General features: G+C 32.2%; 1 protein-coding gene across 2 annotated transcripts; it reads right to left on the reverse strand.

Moving 5' to 3' along the window:
* Positions 1 to 603: 603 nt before the first annotated feature.
* LOC107851554 (pentatricopeptide repeat-containing protein At4g16470) lies at positions 604 to 6,730 on the reverse strand. 2 transcript variants are annotated; one of them, XM_047400465.1, is made up of 6 exons: positions 6,079 to 6,703; positions 3,402 to 4,363; positions 3,227 to 3,287; positions 1,764 to 1,908; positions 1,237 to 1,358; positions 604 to 1,090 (listed from the first exon to the last, which is right to left on the reverse strand). In XM_047400465.1, the coding sequence occupies exons 1-6, from the start codon at positions 6,393 to 6,395 to the stop codon at positions 835 to 837; spliced, it is 1,863 nt and encodes a 620-aa protein (XP_047256421.1). In that variant the 5' UTR covers positions 6,396 to 6,703; the 3' UTR covers positions 604 to 834. The 2 variants fall into 2 exon arrangements, 1 of the variants encoding a protein (XP_047256421.1); XR_007048007.1 differs by lacking the exons at positions 604 to 1,090; positions 1,237 to 1,358 and having other exon boundaries at positions 1,781 to 1,908; positions 2,605 to 4,363; positions 6,079 to 6,730.
* Positions 6,731 to 11,738: the final 5,008 nt, after the last annotated feature.

Below are 11,738 nucleotides of genomic sequence, written 5' to 3' on the forward strand. Positions count from 1 at the left end.
GCAGCATGTTCTTGAACTCGGGGACGAAGAGATTTCGCGTAAGATATTCAGTCAACTTGAGAAGCAGTACTTATCATTAGCCTTCAAAAGAGGTGGTAGTCATGTTGTTGAGAGATGCATACAGTCTGGAAAATCCGGAATGATTTCAGTAGTCGATGTTCTTCTATCTGATGCAAAAACACTAGTTCAACTTGCCAAAGATCCTTTCGGCAATTATGTCATTCAGAAAGCATTGCAATCCACTAAGGTAAGTTATACAGTCAAACGTCTCTATAACAACACATCTGTAAAAGCTGATTTAAGACTTGTTTTCTTTCTATATTTGCAGGAATATAGAGAGGAAACGCGCCATCAAGCTTTAGCGAGGGTTCTAATGGCACGTAGCTCGGTTCTTGTAAACAACAATCCTGGGAAACATGTGATCATCAGTATCAGAAATCTAAATCCAGTTTATCAGAGAGTTTCGAATATATAAATCAAGATGCAAGACAATGTAGAGGATGAAGACAAATCTTGTTTCTGTGTTTTTTTCTGTTTATGTTACTTGTGTGTAATATTGTCTCTTTTTGTTAGTACTTTGTAACACAGGTGAAATTTGAGATGTGATGCAAATCAATGTAGCTGGTACTTTGGTCGAAACATTTTGTAAGAGTTTTTGCGTGTAGTACAATAGTATATTTTAACTATGGTGTCCGAGATAACTTGCTCGCACCTCAAATATTCCACCGAACACTAACAACCTCCCACCAACACATACATCGAGCGTGCGCTTCATACAAGAAAAGTTGCACCAAGATCCCTATTATACTGCAAAGACGAGTGGCGCTTGAGATATTACAAAATAGAGCTGCATTCGATCTTCTGAGACTCGAGAACACTTCTAGCAGCCTCTTTGACTACTTGTCCACTCACATAGTGCTTGCGGCACACGGGCATATATACTTCTGCTCCTGCAATCAACTCCGTCCTCGTCTCCTCTGTCTTCCTCAAGGTGAAAGAAGCACGTTCACCACAAAGTTCACATCGGGCAGTAAGCTTGGTCACGGAATCAGCAATTGGTATTATGTCAAGGACTGAACCGAAGCTTCTTCTGCAGAACCCGAAATATGAATCACATACGGAATGACTACACTAGTAAACAGACATTCGGAACATCTGAAGTATTGAAGCAGAAACAGCACACTTCTTAACAAAGAAAGAAATCGATCTGATTAAGAGACTAAACGGAAGTAGTACCTTAGATAGTCACCATCCAACCCAGCAACTATCACAATCTTGCCATCACGGTCAGCAACTTCAGTACAGAAATCATATAGATCCTCAAAAAACTGAGCTTCGTCGATGCCAATGACCTCTAACTGAAACCATGTAACAGTCACAAAAGGATAGTCACATATACAAAGAAAAATGAGCGATGATAGAAGTCATAATACAGTATTGCTACATACTAGCAAAGAAAGTTCGGTGACCAACTTACAAAAAAGAGCTTCGTGATTATATCATTTCCCCTCACAGCTAGGAGTAGATTTCGAGGGGTGGAGCCCCAAACTATTCAAGAAGTAAAATCTTACTCTTTAAATTTAAGAGAAAAAAAAAACAGAAAAACGCACTCAGAAATAGACTTCTTTGCCCCATATTTTGGAGAATATTTTCTGTTGCTAACGCTGCTAGGCTGCTAGCACCCCTGACACTATGCGTTGAGAAGGTCCTACGCTAATCATCTAATATATTCACATCTCAACGGCTTCCTGTTGAGGTGTTACCTTACTATATGCTTCAGGACCACATCTCTGTTTGAAGGACGATAGATTAGCTAAAGGCCAGCATGGCAATCTGTCCCCATCATGTGTCACGATGGAATCCAATCCATATCTTGTATCCTTGTCCGACTTTATAATTGCTACACTTCTGCAGAGAGGGAAATAGCACAAAAATTAAATCAGACAATCATATGAGAACATCAGGAAGCCTTAAATCTCTATCAAGAACAACAAAATTCAAGCAGTACTTCAAAACTCACAAGTTTGCATGCTTCGTGGATCCGAATTATATGTCCTTAATTCTAATATCGAACTTTTGATATCTAGAAGGTAATTTGTAACTTCATAAATTTTCGTGTAAAGAATGGAACATACAGAACAGTGATAAAAAAGATATTATAATAAAGAATTATGTGCAGTTGACTAAAAGAACAATGGATGCTCCAGAGAAATTGGTTTAGATAGCCATGCGCCTATAACCTTAACCCTCTTGGGGTCTATCCAGTACCTGGAACATGATGAGAAAGAATCTGAACAAAATTCATACAAACCATCTCAGAACAAAACATATAGTATGGTAACCACAATTCCACACAATATATAGGACCGATCTCCTTCAGAATTATTTCATCAATTGAATAAAAGGAAATAGATATGCTGGTTCTACTTTTCTGTGTGGTTGGCTACAGAAGAGATACATCCTCACACAAACTGCAGTTCAACAGGGAAGGAACTGAAAGTTCAAGTTTATTTTTGTCTTCAACCGGAAGCATAAGAAAGCACAACAAAAAGTATGCACGACTGCAACTGCAAGTAAAATAAGTGCTGCATAGTCCAAAATGACCTTAAGAGAATATGTTTTCTTTGATATAGTCGTTTTACCAAGACCCCACTTTGTGGGATTACACTGGGTATGTTGTTGTTTTACTAAAAACCACATCCCGTAAACCTAGAACATCGCTGAAGCCGATCCTCTCCTTGGTCTGTATCACATACACGTTCCTCATATATAAGCAAATAGCAAGCCCCCGCTTTCTACAAAGCACCATCTTGCATCAGCTGAAACCGTGAGAGAACACAATCCAATTCTTGCATTCAGAGGCAAATATCATCTCCCAAGAACAATTCTGATGAAGGGTCACAGATTCCAGGAAAGTAAGGCTTATGTCTAGAAAGTGCATTCTCTACTTGAAGCAAAAAGGCTGAAGCCTGTTTTCCTTTCTATGTTCAACTGTTAGTCTTTCCACTTTGCAGTTAAATGCTAGGGATTCAACCAAATAATTCAACCTATATTGATGTTGGTCCTTTCCCCTTAACTCAGTAACTCTGGAACATCGCCAGCGTCTTTTAATATACCTGCCATATCTTTGACCAATTTATATATCTCATCAGTCTGTTCATGAGCATTATGCTCCATAAAGAAGAAATGTGCTTGTCTTTGAATCTCAATCATGCTATAACCAGGCTCCTTTTTCACTCCCGTGTCCTTCATCAGTCTCCTTATCTCCGCAACATTGTTCCACAAACCAAAAGAAGCATAAGCATTAGACAAGACAACGTATTTGCCTGCATTCTCCGGCTCCAAGTCAAAGAAATTTCTAGCAGCAAGTTTTACCATCTCGATGTCTCCATGAATCTTACAAGCCCCAAGTAAGGCACCCCATAATACTGGGTGCTCTCCACAACGTGAGTTTTTGACAAACTCATGAGCCTCTTGTAATCTTCCAGCACGGCCTAGAAGATCCACAATAGCTGCATAATGTTTTCCTCTTGGTCGAAGCCCATAATCTCTCATCATAGATGAAAAATACTCCTTACCTCTATCTACCAGACCTCCGTGGCTACAAGCAGAAAGAACTGCAAGAAACGTAACATGGTTTGGCCTAAATCCTTCATCTATCATCCTATGAAATGATTCCAGAACATCTTTTATTCTTCCATTTTGTCCGTACCCTGATATCAAAGCAGTCCATGTTATCACATTCCTTTCCAAGGACTTACTAAACACAAGATAGCCATCAGACGGAGAACTACACTTGAAATACATGTCCATAAGCGCACTATTAACTACAATATTTCCACTAATTTGGCTTTTAATCAACAACGCATGTGCTTGCTTGCCCTGGTTGAGGACAGCTAAAGAGGCACAGGCTCTAAAGACTGATGAAAAGGTATACTGATCTGGAAGTACATCTCTCTGTTTCATATTATGGTACATACTCAGGCCTACTTCCTCCATGCCCTTTTGCACGTATCCAGCAATCATAGCATTCCACGAAATCAGGCTTTTGAATTGCAACTTATCAAATATAATGTGTGCTGTATCCAAATCTCCAGCTTTTGCATACAAAATTAGCAACTTAACAGTCAGATACTCATTTGGAACAAAGCCGACGGTGATCATTTGCCAATGGACTCTTTTCCCTTTCTTATACGCTTGGCGGAAAATGCACTCTTGCAGAACAAGGGAATAAGTTTCTGCCTCCACCTGTACACCAGAGCGGCACAATATTCCAAATGCTTCAGCCACCCTTCCCGAGAAACAGAGTCCTTTTAGCGTCTCATCCAAATAGAGGGAATTCTTTACACCATTGGCCTGAAAACTGGGAATATTACCAGTCATGATTTCAATTTGAATATCATCTGAAAACATGGTCCAACTTTTACCTCCTCTACATGAGAGAGCCAAAGAGCATGGAAATTTCAACACCGCGGAAAGAAAGCAAAGTAAACAGAAAAAAAAACAATTCAAGAACAACAAAAACTCAGAAAAAAAGGAACAATCTATCAACGAGAAAGAAGAAAGGTTGAGTAACAAGAAAAATTCCTAAGCTTTTAACATCTAAGAACTGCAAAGGAACCAAGTCCACGACGCAGAAAGAAAACTTGGCGCCTTGGAGCAATGGAACTTTAGTGACGCAACAACTTGCTATTTTTTTAAATAAATACCAACAATTTGCTTATTTGAACGCCAAGTGTGAAATAAAACCAAGAAAAAAGCACCCTCATTGAAGATGATATAATGACTAAGTCGGGACTCCCACGTTAACTCTTGCCCAACCACATCCCTAGACGCACCACACACATACATCATTCATGTTTCATTTTAAGGCACATATAGTGTATCAAAGTCTTAAGGATACTAGTCAAAAATTCCTACTCATATAAGATATACAAAGGTTGTGTGAGGTATAAGATACCATAAAGTAAGTAGTTAAGTAGATAATCCTCATGTGCGAAAGCCAAACAGACACTATGTTATTTATACAATGGCATAAAAAAACATTGAGGCGCACTTTCTACTCCAACATATGAATAGTACTCCCTCTGTTTCAATTTGTTTGCCTAAATTTCCTTTTTAGGAAAGCCTCTTCGTTTTTTGGCAACTCTTTAATTCTAACTTTCAACATGGCATGTTTGAAACCACAAGATTAAACACATTTTGATACATTCAACATATATTTAGTTTAAGACCAAGACAATAACACATACCCAGTGAAATCCCACAAGTGAGGTCTGAGGAGGGTAGAGTGAGCGCAGACCTCACCACTGTCTCATGGAGGTAGAGAGACTGTTCTATTTAGTTTAAGACCATGACATTCAAAAGTAAACTTCTTGCCAAGTCAAAACTAGACAAACAAATTGAAACGGAGTGAGTATATATTAAAGTCAGAGAATAAATATGCACAAGCATTTCATTACCTATAAAACCAAGACACAAAACCAAATGATGAACAGATTCATTAAAACAATACAATAGACCCTTGTGGTCCGGCCCTTCATCCGATCCCACACATAACAGGAGCTTTACTGCACTAGGCCCTTTTTTAGTACAATATAATGCATACAATACATTATGAAATAATATGTATCAATAGTACAAACAAAGACTAACATGTCATTGCTTCTTTCAGACTTAATCCTCTTCAATTGAAACGGAGTGAGTATATAAAACCAAAGGAGGCACAAGCATTTCATTACCTATAAAACCAAGACACAAAACCAAAGGAGGCACAGATTCATTAAAACAAAATACAGTATGATACAATACAGTACGATATAATACAATACAATACAAAACAAAACAATATGATAAGATAAGATACAGTATGATACAATACAATACAAAACAGTATGATACAGTATTGTTCGATACAATACAGTACAATACAATATGACACAATGCAGTATGATACAATACAGTACGATACGATACGATACAATACAATACAAAACAATAAGATAAGATAAGATACAGTATGATACAATACAATACATTATGAAACAATACGTAACAACCATATACACAGTGGCTAACCTGCCATTACTTCTTTCAGACTTAATCCTCTTCAAAAGAGTAGTAGTTTTTCCAGCAAACATAGGACCAACAATCACATGAACCTCACCAGAACCCTCACTCTTACCCAATGACTCACTATTCAAGACCCTAACTTGACTACAGTTTTGCACAGTAGAACATCTAAAGGTACAAACTTTACTCATGGGGTTCACTGTTTGAGCATAATTAAGGTTCTTGAAAGTACTAAGAACCCCATATCTCCTACATACAAACATGGTGGTGGGTTTTGAAATTAATGGGCAAAAGAGTGACTTCATTCTTGATAATGGTAACATGTATATGTTGAATTTTCAATTTTTTTACGACTTTTGGAGTTGAAATTCTTGAAAATTTTGTCACATAGAGAGTATTTTGAAGTATAATTTTATGGAAAAATTGACATAAGAAAAAAGGGGAGAGAGTTTTAAGGGTTTTTGGGGTTCTTGGTTTGGAGGGAAAGAAGTAACAAGTCTACAAAACACAAAGAAAGGTTGGAAAGTACCAACTTTGACCTACAAATTGTACATTGTAAAAGATTGAAAGTTGAATTTTGATTAAATTTGGGGAGGCTAATTCTTTGTTGTTGTGATTTGGAGGTTATGGATTTAAGTCGTGCATATAAGAGCGAAAAATTGCAACTAATTGACTCTTATGGTGTGATTGTTCTTTGGGTCTAAAGGGCAGTTCATTGCATTAAAACTTTCGCTTTACACAGTGTTTGAGGAAGAGTCCTATCACAAAAGTATATTGTACGCGATTTTATATTGCATTTCTGTAAGAGGTTGGTTCGCAGGCTTAAAATCGTGATCGCATGACAGTAGTTTTACCAGTTACTCCAAGATTTTGGGTCTAAATGCACCAAACTGTCATTTCCTCATTAAGCTTGTTTGGATAGATGTTATGGCCCCGTTTGACTATGAAAATTATAATTTTTTGAAGTTGGAGTTGTGTTTAACCATAAATATAAATTAAAGTTGTTTTTGAATTTTTGTGAGAAAAGTATGAGTGAAAAAAAGGGAAAACAAGTAAAACTTGTATTTGAAATTTGTACGGCCAAACGCCTCTTGTTTTCACTAAAATAAAATAATTCTTCGAAAAAAAGTGAATAATTTTCATAATCAAACGGCTACTATTTTTCGTTATGTGTCGTATCATATTATAGTATTTTGAATAGATTTTATCGTTTTCTATCGTTATATAATGTCATACATAAGGGCAATTCGGTACATTAAAATTTCTGCTATGTATGAAATTTGGAGGGAGGTCGTACTACAAAAATCTAGTGTAAACAGATTTATTTTTAATTTAAAAAATAAATATAATTAAAAGTAGAATAAGGAGTAGAGTTATTAATTACGTTATTGTAAAAGCGTAGGATAAAAGGTGAAATAAAATTATTAAATAAAGGCAAAATGAGAAAGAAAATAATAAACTAATGACCCACTATACAACCATCCAAACAAGTAATACAAGTATATAATAATTATTTATTTTGTATTATTTTTATTAAAATATTCAAACACTAAGTAAGAATAATTCTCATTTGCTACCGACCAAAACAAAGAACTAGCAAATTGGATTTGTTTATTATTAAAAGATGCATATAATTTTGACAAGTAAAAGTTTTATCTTGATTTGCTTTATTTCGTATTTATTTTTGGATACCAATAGATTTTTTAATATTATTAATAAAAAAAAGTATAAAAAAATAAATAAATTATCTATTAAGTTTTAAATCATAAGTAACTATCGCTTGACGAAATATATTAGATAATAATAGAATAGGGAAAAAAAAGACCATGATTAAATTTGAAACTTTCTAAAAAAAAAAAAAACTTAGATCTAAAAGGAGATTAATTATGACAAAACTTTAAATTTTTATGGCGGCTTGTGAAATGCAAAATGATTTTATAAAATGTTTGGAGGTGATATTAATATATTAATATTTGCTTTTTGCATGTGATATAATCATTCATTCAGTAAATATAATTGTGTCCAAAAGCAATTTACATTTTATGCATTGACCATTGGTTGGTAAACTCTCGATTAATTTAAATTTATATCGCAATTAATTATGAACGAATAAGTATTTTTTTATTATAAAAAGAAATAAAGATTTTAAAACTAGTTAACTATAAAAATATATCATATACTTTTTCTTATGAAGATATCTTTAGAAATATTTTCAAGTTATTTTCGAAGATGTAGCAGAAATATCAAAGCTGATATACTTTCTTATGTTAATTTACTTTCAAATTATATAATTTAATCTTCGGATGATTAATAGGTCACGTTGAAATAATTAATGATACTTGTATTACACAATTTTTTTGAGATGATTTGTATGTCAAATTATTTTTTTAATATTGTATAATATAATTTAGTCAAATTGTTTAATTGTGATCACGATTTTTTTAATTATTGTAATGGTTATTTTAAACAAATGTTTCAAAAATAAATGAACAGAAATCAGTTTTAATATCCATAATTTTTTATTTTGCTCAAAAAGAATAAAAAAATGCAAAGACTATAAGACAAATATCCAAAAATCTTTCTTGGGCACAACAATAATTAATTTTCTACCCTTATAAAAGGGAAGAAAAAAAGAAAGAAAAAAAGACAAAGTGCGTAAATTGCGGTATATTTATTTATCGTTCACCAAGACATTATACCAACGGATAACTATATTATTATTATTATTTAACTCGATGTTTGGTATTCGTTTTAAATTTTATTTAATTTAAATTGTGTTATTAAATCTTATTACGAGAATAAAATGTTTTTTGTCAAAGGTAATTTTATTTTCGAATGCTTATGATTTTTCTATCATAGATAATTTAATTTTGAAAACTCACATTTTAATTATTTTTAATTAAAAATAAATAAATACTTACGATTTCACCCCAACAACATAACAAGCAATTGCCTAAAATAGTTGACTTGTAAGATTAGAAAGTTTTAACAATAATCAGAATTTATTTTAAAGAAAAAAGTTGTCACTAAGAATCAAGGGACGGTTGGTAAAGTTACTGTAAATTAGTTGTCATTTTGATTTTTTCTTGAAAATCTAAAAATAATTATATATAACTATAATAATATTATTATTATTATTATTATTATTATTATTATTATTATTATTATTATTATTATTATTATTATTATTTTGTGTGTGTATTTTGATTAAATCTAAGTCTACCTGTTTTTATTCCTTTTTTAGATGAATAGGCAAACAAAGAATCCAATCTGTCCAACACACATTTCCCACTTTCTTCTTATTTTTTTATTCAAAAAAGTTTGAGATAAAATAATTAGTTTTCATGTATAAAATATTTAAATTCTTATCGTATTTGAAACGCAGTTGAAAAGGCCATTTCATCTTTAAAGATTATCGTTTTTGCCCAATATATTTAAATTATAATTTTGATCCGTCAGTTATTATTAAATTCTAATTTTAGTTCATATATGATTTAGACATTGGCGAAGGCAGAATTTTTATTGAGGAGAATCAGAAGTAAAATATATGAATTAATCGAAAGAGTTCAACTTCTACTATATATTCATAAAAAAAAAAAAAAAAAATTAACCATGTAAAAATTATATAATTTTTCGTCGAATGGGGTTCGGATGAACCCCTGAAGCAAAGGTAGCTCCGCCACTAGATTTAGACATGTAAAGATGAGAAGCACGGATGTCTCAATTCAAAGGTGCGAGAGGTTGGCTATGGATGGTTACAAAGGAGGTAGAGGTAGATCGAAGAAGTATATGTTATCAAATGTGATTAGACAAAATATGATGCAGCTCCGACTAATCGACGGCATGACTTTAGATAGGAGATTATGGAGGTCACAAATTAAGATAGAATGATAGTAGATAGGATTGCATCCATGCTAGTAGGTAAAACGTGTGTTGTTTGTTTGTGCATTCGAGACGATCTTTGTTTCTTGTTCTTCAATTTCTGATACTATCATACTAGTATATATTTATTGTAGTATTGTTTTGTCATTATCTAATGTTTTTACTAGCGTTTTATTTTATTTTCACTAATTCTTATATGGTCTTTTTTTCTTTGGAGTCAACGGTCTGTCAAAAACAACCGTTCTACCTTAGATTTTCATACATTTTGCCTTCGTCAGACTCATTTGGTGATCGAAAATATGTTGTTGCTGTTGTTGTAGCCTTCAACTAACAAAACAAAAAATAGTTGAATGTTTGATTTCTTTATGTAAAAAATATGTTGTATTTAAACTGTTTGTAAAATTATATTATTAACTTAACTTTAAACAACATAAGTAATTAAATCATATAAGTAACAATTACCAATTCAATAAATTTGTTAAAAAAGAAAAAGGTGAAGATCCATTTTAATGGGCAATTTTTAAAAAAGTTATTTGACGTAACATGTGACCTAGTCCATATTTTTGTGTTGTGGCTCATGCCTTTCCAACACACGAAGGGATAATGGTATAATTCTAATATTTTTTTAATTAATTAATATTTGACAATAATTAATTTAATCCTTTTTTATATGAATCACAAGTTTAAGTCCTCCTTTAGCAAAAAAAAAAAAAAAAGTTGCTACTAATTTACAAAGTAATATGTTTGACGTCCATGATGAATAATTAGCTAATTTTTATGTCGATAAAATTTTGAAGATACGTTACGTGAATTTCACATGAATAAGGAAAAAGTAAAGAGTTGTACATAGCAGAAGTTCACATGGTATACGTACTTTTGAGTTCGGTAATGGCATAGTCAAAAAGATAAATTTAAAAATTTTAGTTCAACGAATAATACGTATCATGAACTTGGATCGTAAAAATATGTATCCTCATTTTAATTGGTGGACGTTTTGATTATTTATGTTTCTAAAATTTGGCTTTTTTACCATTTAAGGTAACTCTTGTAAATGATTAAATTGTTAAAGAAGCAATTTCTGCCTGATTTAGAAATTACTAGTATTACAGTTTATATGTGGATAAGATTTTCAATATACTATATATAACATATGTCAAGTAATTTAGGGATAATAACATTTTTGGTAATTAAGTTATTGATTAATTTTTTATGTTAGTCTTTGTAATATTCTACTAAGCGCATTTAACTTTCAATTAATTGAAATGCATTTTTTTATCTCTTTATATGGAAAAATATATCATAGTCAAACTATTTTTGAAATTACATTTCTGTCAATATATGAAGTAACAATATAAAATTAATATAACACATAACTAAGAAAACATAGGTAAAATTATGAAGGAAAATTAAAATAGAAATAAAGAAGAAGAACGTAAGACAAATTGTTTGAAATATTGACAATCAGTGGACTAATATATCAAAAATATCTCATAATTAAAAAAGAATAGAATTTACTAGAAGTAAATAAATGTCAAAGGTAATATTTGTTGTCTAGTTAATTTCTTTTTTATTTTTCTCACTCAGTCTTTTTTATTAATATCGAAATCTATCTAATTCGATTCACATATTGTAGGACTCACTTTTAAAAATACCGCTTATCATAGAACTTCTTTTCATATTGAATGTTTGAATTTGACACGTCTGAATTAAGCGCGTTGCTTAGTTAATTTCTTTCAAAAATAACTTCTTTATTTTTATAAAATAATGATAAAATCTACGTACAC

Source organism: Capsicum annuum, chromosome 12, assembly GCF_002878395.1.
Source record: "Capsicum annuum cultivar UCD-10X-F1 chromosome 12, UCD10Xv1.1, whole genome shotgun sequence".
NCBI classification, from domain to species: Eukaryota; Viridiplantae; Streptophyta; class Magnoliopsida; order Solanales; family Solanaceae; genus Capsicum; species Capsicum annuum.